General features: G+C 39.6%; 1 protein-coding gene across 1 annotated transcript; it reads right to left on the bottom strand.

Moving 5' to 3' along the window:
* Window positions 1-18,304: 18,304 nt before the first annotated feature.
* On the bottom strand, window positions 18,305-19,597 carry CXH12orf75 (chromosome X C12orf75 homolog). Its single transcript, XM_036840135.1, has one exon. It carries the CDS (start codon window positions 19,392-19,394, stop codon window positions 19,203-19,205), a length of 192 nt encoding a protein of 63 aa, XP_036696030.1. The 5' UTR covers window positions 19,395-19,597; the 3' UTR covers window positions 18,305-19,202.
* Window positions 19,598-20,505: the final 908 nt, after the last annotated feature.

Raw genomic sequence — 20,505 nt, 5'->3', positions numbered from 1 at the left:
GTCTAATTAGTACTGAAGGAGATATGTGAGGGGAGATGCATATTTACAATGCATATTAATTGGGAAGTCATAATGGCATGCTTAAAATTATTGGTAACCAAAAAAGGATTATTCAATTAATTATGTTGGGATAATTGGTCAACAGTTTGGGGAAAAATTACATTGGATCCCTATATCCCACCTTATATAAAAATAAATTCCAGGGACTTCCCTGGTGGTCCAGTGGGTAAGACTCTGCACACCCAGCGCAGGGGGCCTGGGTTCAATCCCTGGTCGGGGAACTAGATCTTGCATGGATGCTGCAACTAAGACCCAGCACAGTCTAAATAAATAAATAAATATAAATAAATAAATAAATTCCAGATCAATTAAACATTTTAAATATAAAAATATAACCATGATAAGTTTTTAAAATGTAAAAAGTAAAATATAGATGCAAAATGATAATATAAAAAATGAGGGGCTTCCCTGGTGGCGCAGCGGTTGAGAGTCCGCCTGCCAATGCAGGAGACACGGGTTCGAGCCCTGGTCTGGGAAGATCCCACATGCCGCGGAGCAACTAGGCCCATGAGCCACAACTACTGAGCCTATGCGTCTGGAGCCTGTGTTCCGCAACAAGAGAGGCCGCGATAGTGAGAGGCCCGCGCACCGCGATGAAGAGTGGCCCCCACTTGCCGCAACTAGAGAAAGCCCTCGCACAGAAACGAAAGACCCAACACAACCATAAATAACTAAATAACTAAATAACTAACTAACTAAATAAATAAGTAACTAAAAAAAAATGAAATCACCAATAGTTCTTTAAAACAGAAATCATGAAGTGAGTGTTTTTATAATATTGCAGTGGAAAAGACTAAGTATCATGCCAAAGTATAAACTGTTTAAGAAATGATAAATTTACTAATTTAATATGTAAAATTTCTTTACAGCCAAACCCATCATTATTAAAATTAAAGGTCAAACTACAATATGAAAGAAATATGTGTGTGTGTATGTATGTGTGTGTATCTATCTATCTATGTAGAGGGAGAGGGAGAAAGTTACAAATCAGTGAAGAAAACTATACTCCCATAGCACAAAAATTAATGAATGATATAAACAATTCACAAAATACATGGCCAAGAAAAATATAAAAAGTGTATGTTCAATATCACTTTCAATCAAGTAAATGCAAGTTAAAACAAGAGTATGTTTGTTCATTACACTGCCAAATATTAACAAGTCTGATAATGGTCAGTGTCATCAAGCTTGCGGGGGATGGGAAGCAGAAGGGATGCTCTATTCGAATATTGAGTGCCATCCTTCTGAATGGCAATTTTTAATATTTATCCAAGATGCTTAAATGTGCATACCCTTCTGGAAATATATGCTTGATAAATTTTATGCTAAGGAAATATGGGATAAGTGCAGAAAGAACGACCAAGGATGATTATCAACAGTTTTTTATAATTGTTAAAAAAAAAAAAAAAGAAAGAAAATGGTGGGGCAGTGGGGGAAAGAATGTAAGTGATCAAAGGCACAGAATAGGATAAATGCTGATACACCATGAAACCATTATAATGATCACGCAGGTCTGTCTTTATTGGCATCGAAATAACATCAGATTTTACTGTGAAGGGGAAAAAGGAGATTTTAAAAGAGCATGGCTAGTCTGATCACACTTGTGAAAATGTGTGTGTGAACATGCATATATATTTTTTTTTAAGGGAAAAAAAATCTAGGGAAACGAACAGTGTAATTTTAGCAGTTATTGTGTTCAGGTGGTGATTTTATGGATGATTTTCACTTTTTTCTTTATTTCTTCCTTATTAATTGAATATTTTGATAATGAGTTTGTGCTATGTCACAATAAAGATTAAATAAAACTCCCTTTTGAGAAAAACAACAAACAAGTTCTTTAGCCACTTTCCAAAAATGCATGAAGAAACTACATAAAGTTTTGTCTGTAAAAGATGACCCTAACTTCTGTTACCAGCTGTGGATCTGAGAAACACAAAGCTCCTAGGAAACCATCCTCCACCGAGGAATCAATATAGAAGGACTGATTTAAAACCACACCGTGGAATCTAAAAAACAACCCAAACTCATACAATAGAAAGAGATTAGATTCGTGCTTACCAGAGGCAGAAGAGGGAGGGGAGGGAGAACTGGAGGAAGGTGGTCAAAAGGCACAAATTTCCAATTAGAAGATGAATAAGTACTGGGTAACGTACGACATGATGACAGATAACACTGCTATATGATATATTTGAAAGTTGCTACGATAGTAAATCCTAAAAGTTCTCATCATGAGGAAAAATATTTTTTTGATAACTATATGAGATGAATGTTAACTAAACTTATTGTGGTAATCATTGCACAGTATATGTATGGCAAGTCATCATGTGGTACCCCTTAAACTTACACAGAGCTGTATGTCAGTTATACCTCAATAAAACTGAAAAAAATAAAAAATAAAACCACACCAGGGGCACTGAGTGGACTGTACTAGCTATCTACTGCTGTGTAAGAAATCACCCAAAAACAACGGCTGGAAACAAAAACCATTTATTATCTCATATTTTCTTGGTGTCAGGAATTTAGGAGCAGCTTAGCTGGGTGGTTCAAGCTCAGAGTGTCTTACGATGTTGCAATCAAGGTGTCAGCCAGGGCTGCAGTCATTGCAAGGTGCAACTTGGAAATAATTAGCTTCTGAGCTCATTCACGTGGCTGTTGCCAAGGCCTGAGCAGTTCATCTCCCAAATTTACTCACGTGGGCCTCTCCCTAGGGTCATCTCATGACATGAAAGCTGGCTCCCCCCAGAGTTGGCAGGTCAAGGGAGAGTGAGAGATAGCACCCCATCTCAGAAGTAGCATCTCATCACTTCTGCTGTATTCTATTCACAAGAAGTGAGTAGGGCTTCCCTGGTGGCGCAGTGGTTAAGAATCTGCCTACCAACACAGGGGAAACGGGTTTGAGCCCTGGTCCAGGAAGATCCCACACGCTGAGGAGCAACTAAGCCCCTGTGCCACAACTACTGAGCTGGAGCAATTAAGCCCGTGCGCCACAACTACTGAGCCGGAGCAATTAAGCCCGTGTGCCACAACTACTGAGCCGGAGCAATTAAGCCCGTGTGCCACAACTACTGAGCCTGCTCTCTAGAGCCCACGAGCCACAACTACTGAAGCCCGCATGCCACAACTACTGAAGTCTGCACGCCCACAGCCCATGCTCCGCAACAAGAGAAGCCATCACAATGAGAAGCCCATGCACCACAACGAAGAGTAGCCCCTGCTAGTCGCAACTAGAGAGAGCCCGTGTGCAGCAACAAAGACCCAATGCAGCCAAAAATTAATTAATTAATTAATTAAATCTATAAAAAAAAAAAAAGAAGTGAGTCAATGAATGCAGCTGACACTCAAGGGTATGAATCCCAGAAAGTGGGGATCTTTGGCGGCTACCTTAGGGACTGCCTTCCAAAATGCACCAAAAGCAAAAAAACAAAAAGAAAAAAGAAAAGAAACAAACTAAAATTAAAGCTCGTATAAGAATGTTCATAGCAGCTTTATATGTAATAGGCCCAAACTGGAAAACGACTCAAATATCAACAGGAGAATGGATAAACAAATTATGATCTATCTATACAGTAGCATACTACTCAGAAATAGAAGAAACAAACTTTTGATTTAGGCAACAACATGGATGAGTGTCACAGATATTATACTGAGCAAAAGAAGATGGACTCAAAAGATCATACTGTATAAATCCTTTTATATGAAATTCTAAATAGAAATAATTAACTGACGGTGAAAAAAAATTGGAAAAGTTGTTGCTTTGTGGAGGGAAGATTAACTGAAAAGATCCATGAACAACATTTCTGAGGGGATGGAAATTTCTACAACTTGATTAGGAGTATGAATTACACAGTTGCGCGCATTTGTCAAAACTCACCAAATTATACACTTAATATCTGCACATCTCTTCGTATATAAATCTTACCTTAAAATGTAAATAAATATTAAACTCAAAAACAAAAATAACAAAAACTGAAGGTTTGTTGAATGTTGGGATAAGTTTAAAAGAAAGAGCAAATTACCACCTCCTTTGAAGTCTTCCAAAAAGAAGTGAAAACTCTAATCTGTCTAAAGACAGTGTCAAGAATATCTACTGGGAAACAGCTGGATGAATAGCAATTTTTCAACACTGGGAATTAAATTTGGTTCAAGTTAAGGGCAAAGTAGAGGATCAAGGGATTTCTCAATGTCTAGTGCCATACCAAAAACAAGTCATTTTGTGAAACAAAAATTTGGCACAGGACATAGAAGAAAAGAGAAGAGAGGGAAGAAGGTCACCAATTTAGTTAAGAGATTGAAGTCAAAAGATGAATGATATTCACCCTGAGTCATTAAACAAATCACAAATGGGGTCAGAGCTCCTATTCTGATGTTCTAACTAGGTCCCATTGCTCTGGGTATTTGCTTATCTTATCTGAAAATACTGCTATAATTAAAGTATTGCTTTCACTTGAAACCTACAAAGAAAATCTGGACTTTTTTTTTTTTTTTTTTTTTGCTTTCCACACACTGAAGCTAAACTCTTAATGATATGGCTCCTTCTGGTTTCAAAAGTTTCCTCCCCAAACCAACTTTAATAAAGAAGAAAAAGATTTGTCTCTGAAGCTAGGGGGAAAGTTTTAATTGAAACCACTCTCCAGAGTCTGCCTAGATTTGAAGTAATCAAGACCAGATTTTCTCTCCCGTAAAGAAACCTGTAGCGACACTGCAGTCTACCTGTTCCATTTCGTGCTGCTTAAGCCGTGAACATACATTCGAGTTAAACCACATATTTTTGTTTTTCGGAAGCATCTTGTTTTTATTCCAATAATTTCATTGTCCTTTCCCCAGCGAGGAAGTGATAGCCTGAGTATGATTCAGCCTCACTAGAAATGTTCCTAATGGAGCCACCAAAAACTTCAAAACCATGAAAATAAAACACTACATTAAAAGCTTTGAGGGAAGAACACCACAGCACAATCAACGTTCTTCAAAAACAGTAGCAATAATTTAATGACTAGCTTCTCACCAAGTTTCAGAACCTTATTTTCCATGTCAGAGAGCAAAGCAGGGCCACAAAGACGGTAGACACACTACACACACACACACACACACACACACACACACACACACACACACACACACACACACACACACACACACACACACACACACACACACACCCCTTTCTCTATATTTTGTGTGGAAAACCTGAAAAACTTGGATTTAAAAAATAGTGCCAAACTGAATGAGACAGTCTACCTTATCGAAGATTTCTTCACTTCCAGTGTATCAAACAATACTTACCAGAGAGGATGATTAGGAATGCAATCTGTAAAAGGAAGGGGCTAGCCTGGATCATCCCTACTGTCCCTTGTAGTTTGTATTTGACACATTTGGCCCATAAACCACCGACGGCCTTCAAATGTCTCCACATCCAAAACAGTCCCATCAACAGCTTCCCCGTTCCACACAGCTTTTCCCCTATTCTTTTGCAGAGCTAGTTCCCTTTCTATTTCCTCTAAATATCTTAATTAAGCAAATTCAGGTGGAGCTTTATACTAAAGATTAATATGTTTTACACAGAGTACAGAAGAGTTGGATTAAACCAAGATTAGAATACAATTAACTGGCAATGAAAGGATTATTCTTCTGCCTTTTTACGTCTTTTCTCCCATTTGTCTCATTTTATTTTGTCTACCAGTTTTGACAATGGACAAACATTTTTAAGAGTTCAAAGGAAAAGTCCAATCAGAATAACTTACCAGGAATACTAAGTGCGCGTGCACACACACACATGCACGCAGACGAGGAAACATTTCATTGTCCTAGGAAGAAAGAAAAATATTCTGCAAAGTCTGTCTCCTGTTAATTGGCCTTAGTATTATTATATGAAAAAAATAAGCATAGAGGACTTTGAATTCTCACAATCAAGGGTGCAATAATGAATATTTCAACAGGCATACATTTTGAAGTTTTAATTAAAATCAGTGGTGCTATTGATATTGTAATGTCTTAGAGTAAGGCTCAGGCAAGTAATCACCCGACTCCCAAGTGAACGGCAATACACATGCAATTAATTATAGAAGACTTTGCTGCTGGAACCACCTTGAGACACCAAGATTTAGAGCAAGTGTTCACACATTTAACTACAGAAGACAACTCTGCTGGCGACAGAATGAGTAGCTACTTAACCCAGATGCAGCCTCTCTCCTTATTAGGCCCAGTGCCCGAAAGCTTGCCATAAACTTTGCTCATCTTCTCTGGCACCACTAAAAATCTTCCTGCTTCCTGTGGTCAAGGCTTACTTTTCTATTGCAGAAGTTTATCAATAGACGTTGGTAAAGCCATTTGGGGAGATCATCTTATTTTTGAAGATGCCCCCCATTCTTTCTGACTTATGAGGGGACAGAGGGTTTCAATAGAGCAAAAGTAGTTTTACTATCTCTCCTATGAGACATGACTCTTAAGTTCTCACTCTGAAGATCCTTTGAAGGCTCCCTTTTTTCCCCACCAAAAAAAAAAAAAAAAGATTCTTGAGATAAGAGAATGAGAGAGAATTTGGGTAGCAGCCAGACCAAAGCTTAAAAGGACATTCAGCCGTCACAAGTTTCCATCAGGATTCTATGGATACCAGGAAACCAAACCACAGACACTTACAAGTAAAAGTACAAGAGGGGGGACTTCCCTGGTGGCACAGTGGCTAAGAATTCGCCTGCCAACGCAGGGGACGCGGGTTCGAGCCCTGGTCCAGGAAGATCCCACATGCCGCGGAGCAACTAAGCCCGTGTGCCACAACTGCTGAGCCTGCACTCTAGAGCCCATGAGCCACAACTACTGAGCCCATGTGCCGCAACTACTGAAGCCCACGCGCCTAGAGCCCGTGCTCTGCAACAGGAGAGGCCACCGCAATGAGAAGCCCGCACACCGCAATGAAGAGTAGCCCCCGCCCACTGCAACTAGAGAAACCCCGCAAACAGCAACAAAGACCCAAATGCAGGCAAAAATAATAAAATAAAATTAATTACTTAAAAGTACAAGAGGGTCACAGCTGATTTAATGACTGTTTTCTAAATGATCTTAATGAAAAGTTTTTATACTTCATAAAATAAAAGCCAGAACAGAATGATTCTTCCCTAAGTTTTTACAGAAAACCTCTACTTCAAAAGGAAAGGAAGGAAGGAAGGGAGAGAGGGAGAGGGAGAGAGGGAGAGAGGGAGAGAGGGAGAGAGGGAGAGAGGGAGGGAGGGGAGAGAAAGAGAAAGAAAATTAAAAATTGGTTCAAGTTCTCAGGCTGTCTGAAAAAACATGAGGATTTTCTTTAGGATTGGACAAGTTTGGTGCTAAGTTTGCTTCAATATCCACAAACGCAAGGCTAAGGGGTTCCAGCCTCTCATGGTAAGGATTCATCTTTGTAATATCTTAATTCCCACCACTCTGAGGACGTGCCCATGGTCCCCAAGGACTTGGACAGCCCCTCTTGCTGACCTCTCTGTGTTTCCCTAAAATCCACAGAAATACCTCACAATATCAAGGAAATGACAAGCTTTGAGATGTTAACTACAGTGAATTTTCTGAGCAGAGTTAAGACAGTTTTGCACTGTTGCATTCAAACCAGCCCTAACATCACAAGCAGTTATTAGCAAGCTTATGAATAGTCCTTTTCCCTTTTTACAAAGTACTGGTTAGTCTGCGCTGCAAGGAAGCCAGCTAACTGTGACAGATACAAGGAAACTTAGAAATCTAAAAACAAGCAACACGAAATTCACACACCTAAACAGAATGTTATTGCCCCATAAATCTTTGAAGCAATCAGCTAGAAGGTGTCACCTACTTCATTTTACAAGGTCCTGAGTCATAAAACCAAAAAGATATAGTTAGGCACAGTTACCTAATTTCTTTCTTCAAAACTCATCTCCTTGGCAAATGGAAGGAATATGCTTTCAGCTTATTCTTCTAATTTTAATGCTTTAAATATAACATTTTTAAATTAATTAATTAATTTGTTTGTTTTTATTCTTGGCTGTGTTGGGTCATCTTTGCTGTGCGTGGACTTTCTCTAGTTGCGGTGAGCAGGGGTTACTCTTCGTTGCAGTGTGCGGGCTTCTCATTGCGGTGGCTTCTCTTGTTGAGGAACACGGGCTCTAGGCACACAGGCTTCAGTAGTTGCGGCACATGGGCTCAGTAGTTGTGGCTCACAGGCTCTAGAGCGCAGGCTCAGTAGTTGTGGCGCACGGGCTTAGTTGCTCTGTGGCATGTGGGGTCTTCCACGACCAGGGCTCAAACCCATGTCCCCTGTATTGGCAGACAGAGTCTTAACCACTGCGCCACCAGGGAAGCCCTAACATTTTTAACAGTTATAAACTGTGTCAATGTTGAGAACATTAGCTGAATGTGGCATACTCCTCCTGTGTGATGTAACACCATCAAACCGTTGAAAATTATTTGCTTGGAAATTATTTAATCGTCTTAAACTAGCACTTACAATCAACAAATGAAGCTAACAGATTTCAGTCCATATTGAAAACAAAGAAAAATGGCCAAGTCAGCTGAATCCAATGAGGAGTACAGAACTCTGGTTTGCCCAGCATTTCTCCATGATTCTGCTTATTGTCCTTGAATGCCTTGGATAACAGCAACACCTCACTTTTACTGAACACTTACTAAGCTGCAGGCACTATGCTAGTCATTCTATGACCATTAATTCATTTAACATCCCCCAAACCAAAGTCATTATTATGCTCTCTTTTCAACACATTTCTTTAAATGTGGAGATTGAAGGGTATCAATTCCCCAATTTACACAGCAAGGGATGAGGAAGGCCGTGATTTGAACTTCGCTTTATTATGCTGTATTGTCCCACATACCTGTCCCCCCACATACCAATCATAGCTCCTATGGTGTTTTCAATGCCAGATGCTCCCTCTAACCTTTGATTAGTGAAATATGCAAATATTGATCCCACTTAAGTTTCTCCTCCATCGGTTCCAAGTCTTTCATTCTGTAAACAGGCCTCGCCTGGCTCTGCAATCCAGCCACTGCTGCCACAAGCATACTGCATACCTTAGAAGTAGACTTTATACTCTCTTTCCCTTTTACCCAGTCATCTGAGAAATGAAAAGTGGCCCTAACATATGAGATTTGTTACCATTCTTATTAAGTGTGCCTGAAGCATGTTCTGGGTTCATGAGAATGTACAAGCAGGACAAAGGGGCTACAACAAGGAGCACATCTAAAGGAGCAACTGAGATGTGGAGGGCATGGCATATAGGGAGCAGGTTAACCAAGGAGAGTGCCAATCCACCAAAGGCCTCCTGAGGGCATGAGGCATGGGTGTACACACCTTGGCAACTGAAGCCAAAGAGTGGGCCAAGCCAGATGAAATGCATGAGCTCTTATCTCAATGTCTTATGGTGAAAATTTAGATTTTATGGAAAAGGAAAACGAGGAAAGAACGAGGAAGGAATTAAAAATTGTGTATGGCCACTGTGTGCTAGGCACAGTGTTCTTTATTTCACGGACACAAGCATTATTCTCCATATTTTACAGGTAAGGAAACTGAGGTCCAGAGAGGTCTCGTAACAAAAGTACCGCAGCTAGCTAGCCGTAGAACTGAGATACAAACCCCAATTTTCCTCTTCTGAAGCCTGTGCCCTTTCCTTTACAGTGAGCCAGGATGGCAAACAAAGAATATGTGAATGGTATGCCTGTCTTTGGAGGCATCTGGGAATCGTGGCTTAGATGGTACCGAGGAGACTGGAGCAGGTGTGTCTATGCTTGTTAATATGTCGGGGGGGAGTGTGTACCGCAGGAAACTGTGTGTTGTCCATTTGATTCATTGTCACAGTTGGGGCAGTTCCACCTCATTGGTTTTATAGGCTGATTGGATCATCTGCCTCTTCATCTGAGGTTATTTCCCTTGTATTCATTTTTCACCCCCACGGTTAGAATGTTGTTTTCCCAAATACCGTTTCTGATTATTAAGCGAAAGTAACACAATAGCACCCCATAATCCCCCAGTGTATAGAACAGGGTCAGGGGCCCTGGGTGCTAAAAAATTGTTAATTAATTTTTTTCATCAGTACAAGAGGTATATGCTCACTTGAACTGAATAAAGCAAAAAATAATGTTTTAACTCACGCAAAATAAACTTTACAGGCAACTTACAATGGTTACATGGTCACTCGGACGAATATTCTCCATCAACTAGCATTTGGATAGGAGATTAAACCTCAGATTGGGAAAATGAGTAGTTTAGAGCCTTTGGGATGCCTGGCAGGACATCAGAGCAAACTGGCATGACCACAAAAAATCAAAATTGGCCAAATTGCACTTTTGCCCAATTGTCTTCAAGGACTGAGTATCTGGAATGGCCACTGTTGGCAAAAAACACTCAATTACAGAGATAATACTGCAGTCTAGCAGCACAAAATGGCACAAGAAAATTCCCTGCTTTAAATCTTTGATCATAATCAGACCTTGTTATTAAAACTCTAGCAATGTGAAGCCCATTCAGCTCAGCAAGCCCATGAGAAAAGTGAATTATTATCGTAATCCCTTACAACTCCCTAATAACCCCTTTACAGTTATCCGGCTGAGTTCATATCACCCATAGCAGGCAAAAGAGACATTTCTAGAGCATAATGTAGGAAACTCTGGAGTGAAGCCACATGGTTACAGCAACTAGAGAAATTAGCCCAGTGTACAGAAATAGCAGATACTTTATATTGGTAAAGCGTGGTCTGGTCCGCCTATAAAACCAACAAGCATCATCTCAATTCATAAAGCAAACATTTAAGTAGAATGGGTACCCCAGGGAAAAGGCAATAACTAACATTAATCTACGCTTTTAAAGCACATATATCTGCAGTATCTGCAGATGGTGACTGTCAATGACCATCTTAATGAGAAATACTGCCTCGTTGCATGAAGGACCATAGTACTATTTGTTATTCAGAAGCCAAATTCTTACAAAAGCCAGAATGTGTTATACTGTTGAAAGAGAAGTCAGTGATCTAGATTTTTTAATCTATATTATCAAAGACCAATTTCAGAGTAATTAGCAGGATAAGTCAGAAAGATGAATTGATTTTGAATATACTTGGGTCACATCCTACTAAATTTATTCTCCTTTAGTGGACTGGCAGTATAAATGATGGTTCAAATGATAGTTCAAATTCATGTGATAGGACTAGTTGCAATGAGCAGGGGCTCCTCTTTGTTGCAGTGCGCGGGCTTCTCATTGTGGTGGCTTCTCTTGTTGCGGAGCATGGGCTCTAGGCGCACGGGCTTCAGTAGTTGTGGCATGCAGGCTCAGTAGTTGTGGCACAGGGGCTTAGTTGCTCTACGGCATGTGGGATCTTCCCAGACCAGGGATCGAACCTGTGTCCCCTGCATTGGTAGGCGGATTCTTAACCACTGTGTCACCAGGGAAGCCCGACACTCTAGATGTTAAAACCCACATTGCATACTGCCAAAGTAGAACAGACACTTTACACAGAACTTAATACACTGTGATTTCTTTCAATGAGTTTGTTGCGGTTGGAGTTGTTTTTGAAAGTGATCAGAGCCTATGGATTATAACTTAAAAGGCAAAAAATATTTTTCATAAATAATTTTAAAAAGCAGTAGGTCTTTTATCTGGAAGGTTCTTTGCTTGCTGCTTGGCCATGGCCACGTTTAGAAATAAAAGCTTGGATTAAACTGCTCTCTGTAATAAAGACGAAAAAGGCATATGAAGATTCAAGGGGAAAGAGGAGGAGGATAAGGGCAAAGAGTAAATCTCAGGAGAATAGTAAAGGACCCAGAAAGACTGTACACAAGAAGGGTAGAAAGAAAGAAACCTCGGCTGGCAGTAGGGGCTGGAAAATTCTGAGTTAAGACACAAGGGTAGTGATGGTTGCTTTTCAAAGTAAATGCTTGTGCTGTACGTGACCTTACTTCATGAGCCGCAAATCTTCATGATATGTTTGGTGTGATTGGCTTTATTGTGGAAGCCAGTGAAGGGACCCAGTTCTACATCAGGGTTGGCACAAAACCAAACAATGTCAGTCCTCTTGAACAAAGGCACAAAATGTACAGGCAGCATAGATTTGAAGGCTCAGTCAGGATTTCTGAACTAAGGCCAGCACTCAGCTGCATCTTTGATTAAATCATCAACCTAGAGTCGAGAGACTTGAGCCAAAAGCCTACCTGAGATTGCTGCAGTGTTGAGCAGACACGAGGTGCCAGAGAGGAGAGGCTTATCAAAGGTGAGTCGTGATGGTGCTGGGAATATCACTCCAAAGTCAGAATCACACAGGGAATTGTAAGCCCTAAAACCCTCTGAACAAGAGGTGAAAAAATGTAAAATTAAAGGCAGATATGAGGTGAAGTGAAAACTTAAGTACCTGTACTATATTATTAACAACTCAATCAAATACATCAATGCTGCTTTGATTTTATAGTGACCAAGAAGTTCATGTCACAATGACATGGCCCTCATTATATAGATGAGTAAAAGTGAGCTTAATAAATAGACCAAGAGACTACTTTCTATTTGTAAATATTAGGTTTTTTCCCCTAAATTCTCAATTGATTATCCTCCCAAGTGATCATTTCCACAAGTCTATTTCTTTTTTTAGCTGTTATTTTCTTTTAACATCTTTATTGGAGTATAATTGCTTTACAATGGTGTGTTAGTTTCTGCTTTATAACGAAGTAAATCAGCTATACATATACATATACCCCCATATCTCCTCCCTCTTGCATCTCCTTCTCACCCCTCTAGGTGGTCACAAAGTACCGAGCTGATCTCCCTGTGCTATGCGGCTGCTTCCCACTAGCTATCTATTTTACATTTGGGAGTGTTTATATGTCCATGCCACTCTCTCACTTCGTGCCACCTTACCCTTCCCCCTCCCCGTGTCCTCAAGTCCATTCTCTACATCTGCATCTTTATTCCTGTCCTGGCCCTAGGTTCTTCAGAACCACTTTTTTTAGATTCCATATATATGTGTTAGCATACGGTATTTGTTTTTCTCTTTCTGACTCACTTCACTCTGTATGACAGTCTCTAGGTCCATCCACCTCACTACAAATAACTCAATTTCGTTTCTTCTTATGGCTGGTAATATTCCATTGTATATATGTGCCACCTCTTCTTTATCCATTCATCTGTCGATGGACACTTAGGTTGCTACCATGTAAATAGAGCTGCCATGAACACTGTGGTACATGACTCACAAGTCTATTTCTATAAAACTCCATTTTACAGTACTCCAAATATGGTATTTATATTGTCTTCATAAGAATGTATAACCCCTGACTTTGGTCTTAAAAGAAAAAGAAAAAAACAATAAGATGGTAGAAAATTCCCACCAGAAAACATCCAATATACTATACCAAAAAAGTTTAAATAATAAATAAAAATGATTCTTGAGAAAAAATTTTTGTCCCTGTTTAAAAAGACTTTGCTTCTTTTTTCAATTAGCAGCACTTTTTCATTTAAAAGAAACATATGTTACATTTTTGTTCAATAACTCTTCCTGATAACCAAATCAAATGGGAAATTGATCTCTATATGCATAATTTTCAGAGTCAATACCTACTCAGGAATAGTATTTCATTTGGCTTTAAGACCACAGATACTTTTTTAGTGTGGTATCTCAGATTCTATTGCAGACTACTTTAATCAAAAATTAACAATAACAGCAAAAAAAGGCCTAAATGTTAAGAGTCTTTTGATTTAGAATCTGTATTGGTTTCCTAAGGTTGCCATTAAAAGTAACCACAAACTGAGTCTTTTAAAGCAACAGAAATTTATTCTCACAGCTCTGGAGGCTAGAAGTCCAAAATCAAGGTGTGGGCAGGGTTGGTTCCTTCTGGAGACTCTGAGAAAGTGTGTCATGCATCTTCCTAGCTTCTGGTGCTTACCAGCAATCCTTGGTGTTCCTTGGCTTGTAGACACATGACTTCAATCTCTGCTTTTGTCTTCACATGGCATTATCCTCTCTATATCTCTGTGAATCTGTGTGTCTTCTTCTCTTCTTATAAGGACATCAGTCACATTGGATGAGGTCCCATCCTAATCCAGTAAGACTTAATCTAACTAATTACATCTATAAAGACCCTATTTTCAGGAGTTCCCTGGTGGCCTAATGGTTAGGATTCCAGGCTTTCACTGTGGCAGCCCAGGTTCAATCCCTGGTCAGGGAACTGAGATCCCACAAGCCACATGACACAGCCAGGAAAAAAAAAAAAAAAAAGACCCTATTTCCAAATGGGGTCATATTCTGAGGCTCTGAGTGGACATGAATTTGGGGAGCACTCAAATCTTAGACCATAAGCTTTTGGAGGGCACTCTCTATATGATTCAAATTTTAGTCTTCCAACCCATAGCCTGTATTGAATGAACACCAAGTAAAAGATGTGAAACCAATTACAAAGGTAAATGCACTAAAAATGTCCGAACTAAAGCAGCTTTTCCTGCAATTGTGAATACTTTATGGATCTTTTTCACTATTTTAAGCATATAAATCATACATCAGTCTCTGGAAGCCCATTCCCCAAAAGTCAAGTTCTCCTGGGTCACAACATTAAGAGAATAACCAAGAGCTTCAATTATTCCTCATAACAAGATTTATTCTCCCAATAGCTCTCTCAAGTTCACCAGGACTTTAACAACACAACTGCAACTCACTGAGAGGTCACAGGGTCACTATTATACTACCCAAGGCAATCTACAGATTCAATGCAATCCCTATCAAATTACCAATGGCATTTTCTACAGAACTAGAACAAAAAATTTTTTAATTTGTATGGAAACACAAAAGACCCCAAATAACTAAAACAATCTTAAGAAAGAACAACAGAGCTGGAGGAATCATGCTCCCTGACTTCAGACTATACTGAAAAGCTACAGTAATCAAAAGAGTATGATACTGGCACAAAAACAGACACATAGATCAATGGAACAGAATAGAGAGCCCAGAAATAAACCCATGCACATACGGTCAATTAATCTTTGACAAAGGAGGCAAGAATATACAATGGAGAAAAGACAGTCTCTTCAATAAGTGGTGCTGAGAAAACTGGACAGCTACATGTAAAAGAATGAAATTAGAACATTCTTTAATACCATGTATAAAAATAAACTCAAAATGGATTAAAGACTTAAATGTAAAACCAGATACTATAAAATTCCTAGATGAAAACATAGGCAGAACACTCTTTGACATAAATTGCAGCAATATTTTTTTGGATCCGTCTCTTAGAGTAATGGAAATAAAACCAAAAATAAACAGATGGGACCTAATCACACTTACAAGCTTTTACACAGCAAAGGAAACCATAAACAAAAGGAAAAGACAACCTATGGATGGGGAGAAAATATTTGCAAATGATTAATCCTAACAAGGGATTAATTTCCAAAATATACAAAAAGCTTATATAGCTCAATATCAAAAAAACAAAACCCAATCAAAAAATTGGCAGAAGACCTAAATAGATATTTCTCCAAAGATGACATACAGATGGCCAACAAGCACATGAAGACATGCTCAACATCACTAATCATTAGAAAAATGCAAATCAAAACTACAATGAGGTATCACCTCACACTAATCAGAATGGACATCATCAAAAAGTCACAAATAATAAATTCTGGAGAGGGTGTGGAGAAAAGGGAACCATCCCTGCACTGTTGGTGGGAATGTAAACTTGTGCAGCCACTATGGAGAACAGTATGGAGGTTTCTTATAAAACTAAAAATAGAGTTATCATATGATCTAGCAATCCCACTCCTGGGCATATATCTGGAAAAGACAAAAACTCTAATTTGAAAAGATACATGCACCCCAATGTTCACTGCAGCACTGTTTACAATAGCCAAAACATGGAAGCAACCCAACTGTCCATTGACAGATGAATGGATAAAGAAGATGTGTTATATATATATATATATATATATATACAATGGAATATTACTCAGCCATAAAAAGAGTGAAATATTGTCATTTGCAACAACATGGATGGATGTAGAGATTACCATACTAAGTGAAATAAGTCAGAGAAAGACAAATATCATATGGTATCATTTATATGTGGAATCTAAAAAAATGATACAAATGAACTTATTTACAAAACAGAATTAGACTCACAGACATAGAAAACAAACTTATGATTACCAAAGGAGAAAGGGGGGGGAGGAATAAATTAGAATTTGGGATTAACATATACACACTACTATATATAAAACAGATAAACGACAAGGACCTACTGTATAGCACAGGAAACTATATTCAATATCTCGTAATAACCTACAATGGAAAATAATCTGAAAAATAATTATATATATATATATATACACACACACACATATACATATAGTAGTAAAATAATGTCACCACTAGGTACACCTCCATATCAATCTAAAATATTGCTTTCTTCAGTGGGAGTTATGATTATTACAAAAAACAAAGGAGATGGTCCATAAAGCCTACCTCAGGGACTTCCCTGGCGGTCCAGTGGTTAAGACTCCGCACTCCCAATGCAGGGGGCCCGGGTTCGACCCCTGGTCAGGGAACTAGATCCCACATGCCGCAACTAAAATAGCCCGCATGCCACAACGAAGATCCCTCAAGCAGCAACGAAGATCCCAAAAGCGGCAACGAAGATCCCGCGTGCCGCAAATAAGACCTGGCGCAGCCAAATAATTAAATTTTAAAAAAAAGAAAAGAAAAACGCCTACCTCAGGATGTGGTCTTGGCCTACCTTCCCAATTCCCTAGGCCATATGACCCATATGGTCAGATATCACCAAGGACCACTGGATATAACCATTAAATTTCTCCCCTGAAAATAAAATCTCTGCTCCATTGTTCTTTTCATTCATCCTCTCCTTTTTGAGCTCTCAAAGTCTTCTCCTATCCATAAAATCTTACTAGATCTCTTTTATACTCTTTTATTGTTTCTTACTTGCCCAAATCTAGTTTATATGCCTAAATACTCCAAGCAATGAACACCTTATTTAAACACAGAAGCTATGTGGTAGGAAAAAATAGCAGATTTGACCGTCAGATAACCTGATGCTCTGATACAGCTTCTCCCACTAAGTGAAACACCCTAGGTTTTAATCTCCTTCAAAGCTGAAATTTATGTTCTTAGGGGATGCATGCTAAAGTATTTAGGAATGAAGTTTTATTGCACCTTCAAGTTATTTTCAAATGGTTCAGTCAAAAACATAGGTAGATAGGTAGGTAGGTAGGTAGGTAGATAGATAGATAGATATAACACTAATAAGGCAAAAGGGAGATTGTTGGATCTAGAATCTAGATGTATGGGATATATAGGTGCTAATTGTACTAGTCTTTCAACTTCTCTGTATATATGAAAATGCTGATAAGGAAAACTGGGGGGGGGGCAGGGGGGGAAAGAAGCTGAAATAAAGTTAAACTCTTCTATTTCCAAATTCCGTGACTGCATTATCTAAATTATACCTCATCAACGACCCTCCCAAACTATCTCCCATCTGGATTTCTCCATTTGTACCAATGTCACCTCATTATCTTACAACTGAGGTCTGACATGCTGGAGTACTCGTTGATTCCTCTCTTTCCTTCTGGCCTCACGTTCACTAGTCTGAAGCCTATTGAGTCTCCCTTTCAAATGTCTTGTATGTTTCACTAACTTTTCATTCCCACTGGCATCGCCTTCAGTCTTTCTGGTCTTCTTCAGCATCCTACTTCCTGATTTGAGTTCCCTATCAACTGTGCTAACACCAATTTTATCATGTCACTTCCATGTTCTATCTACTTCTTAAATGTTGTCTCCCACTATTCCTATATACAAGACCCAGACATCAGACAAATAAGCCCATTCCTCATTACATCCTGTGTTTGTGCTTTTGTTCACACAGCTCTCCTACCTGAAATCATCTTTTCCTCCTTGTTGTAATTATTCAAGCTCTATCAGCTGGCCCTTAGTGTGTATAATGTTGCTCTATACATAAACATCCTCTCATCTCCATCTCTAGCCTTGACCCTTATTACACCCAAAGATTTCCTAAGAATGTAACCTCCATGAGGGCAGAAACCTTGCCTGTCTTGGTCACTAATTTATCTCCAGCATATAATAAAGACACAATATTATTTGGGGAATAAATCAATACTGTGTTCCCAGAAATGCTCATTTAGTTCATTTTACATTTTATGTTGTGATAGTTCTCACATATGCACATACAATTCTTTCCCACCAAAAAAGAAAACCAAAATTTTTTTTTTTTTTTTGAGGGATAAAAATGTTTTAATTGTTGAAATACACTGGTAAATTGAGTGATTTACATTTCAGTACTAAGTGGATACACATGATCACTATCAAATTAAGAACTTTCCAAATATCCGACTAACCATCAGTGACAAGTCCTTGAAAACAGTGTAGAATTAACATGATGAGATGTTCTGATCACACACAGGTAGAATGGGAGAATCAATGGCTATTAAGTATTTGTGGTTACATAAGCCTTTGACTAAAGAAAATAGGAAATTAATCAAAATGTACATACGGCATGCAAATCTCAACAGTTTAAGTATTGCCATGTAGTACATTGCTCCCAATAAAGAAACTCCTCTGATATTTAAATAAAGCTGAAAACCAAATAGTAAAAAAGGAAAGAGATAACAGTAAGAATCAATTTAACAATTTTACAGCTAAACATTAACATGAAGTAGAAATAGTGAAAGATAACAGACAAATATATTACTTTGGGTAATTCATCGATAGTGCCTTATTATTGTAAGTTATAAATAGATGAAGGATTTTGCTATATAAAAACTATCAAAAAAGTATCAGTGAAAAGACATGATCTTCATGAGCTGTGGGGATGGCCAGGGTGAGAACGCAGCTGGGGCACAGCAGCCAGCTGGGCAAGAACCCTTTGTAAGCTTGCCTTCCCCGCAGGTGGACCAAATATAGTTCCATATACGTGTGTTGTTTAACCAATTCCTTTCTAGTACCACAACATTCAATATGTACCCATGGTTTTAACTATAAACTAAGAATTTGGGGGGGGGGGGGCGAATGCTTAGAATTTCCTTGGAAATGTCTGTGCATGTTACAAAATCCCACGAAGCAAAAATTCCATCCAGATCTTGATGAGGAGGCTCTTGATTATTGTCATGATATTACTTTCTTCTAATTTTTTCGCACAGTCTTTGTTTGATTGGACACCATATTGACAGCTTCAGATGGTAGACCAACATACACCCCTCCATAGTTTCTCCTCTTGTCATCTTCTGTTATTGATTCTTCTGTTACATCTTTAGCTGCTCCTGCAGGGCCTTGGCCCGCGCCCGCGCTGGTGGCGGTGGAGTTCCCGCAGCCCATCGCGCCGCCGTCCGGGGAAGCCGCGCTCGGAAGCTGGCAGCCGCAGATCCTGGGGGCGGAGATGGAGGCGGAGGGCGTCGCGCCCCTAGCGGGAGGGCGGCGGGAAACGCGCTGGGCGGAGGGGCGCCCGGGGACCGCCCCCTCTAGCTACCGACAGGCGCAAACCTGGGCGCCGCAGGCTTGGCGGGCCGGGACGGAAACCACCGGGCCCAAAATATTTTTAAAAGACCTTGTATTAGGGTTCTTCAGAGAAACAGGACCAAGAGGATACATAGAGATATATCGAAGGAGATTTACTATGAGGAATCGTCTCAAGTGATTATAGAGCACCGAGCTGAGACAGCTATCTGCTGGCTGAAAGCTGGAGGCCCAGGAAAGCTGGAGGCATATTTCCAGTCCAAACTTAAAGGCCTGACAACCAGGAGTGCTGATACCCAAGGGCAGGAGAAGATGATGTCCCAGCTTGAGCAGAGAGGTCAAATTCGCCCTTCCTCCACCTTTTTGTTCTATTTAGATCCTCAATGGATGGGATGATGCCCACTTGCATGGTGAGGGAATCTTCTTTGCTCATTATACCAATCCAAATCCTAGTAAATTCTGGAAACACCCTCATGGACACACCCAGAAATAATGTTTTACTGGCTATCTGGGCATCCGTTAGCCGAATCAAGCTGACACATAAAATTAACCATCAGAGATCTCCACAATTGTCAGGAAAGCATAGGAAAGAGAAAGAATAACTGTCTGAGGTAGGAGAGGTACTGTAGATCTTCTCCCCTAAAAAGCAAATTTTTGGGTAACGCGGTCAAAATGCACACAGATATATAAACACACAGTGTTTATATATGCATATGGAAAAAAAAAGCATATGGAAAATTTCCAACTGTTAGTGCCGTAAAGACAAGGTCCAGGGGGTAATACCTGTTGATGACTATGACAGTGAACACTATGTTTCCTCACCTTGACCCCCATCTAACCTTCATCACTGAGTCTCTCAAAGGCCACCTGTGTCAGCTCCCCCATGCCTGACTCTGGGACCAATCCCACTATGTGGAGGACAGGGGGCACCTAAGAGCGCCTACTTGAGGACCCCACTGATTCAAAATCAAGA

Source organism: Balaenoptera musculus, chromosome X, assembly GCF_009873245.2.
Source record: "Balaenoptera musculus isolate JJ_BM4_2016_0621 chromosome X, mBalMus1.pri.v3, whole genome shotgun sequence".
Lineage (NCBI taxonomy): Eukaryota > Metazoa > Chordata > Mammalia > Artiodactyla > Balaenopteridae > Balaenoptera > Balaenoptera musculus.
The sequence above is the reverse complement of the archived record's forward strand: the minus strand, read 5'-3'. Positions and strand labels throughout refer to the sequence as shown.

Excerpts from the sequence above, each read along its gene's own strand:
- CXH12orf75 (XM_036840135.1), bottom strand. The coding sequence starts at position 19,394 with ATGGGCTGCGGGAACTCCACCGCCACCAGCGCGGGCGCGGGCCAAGGC.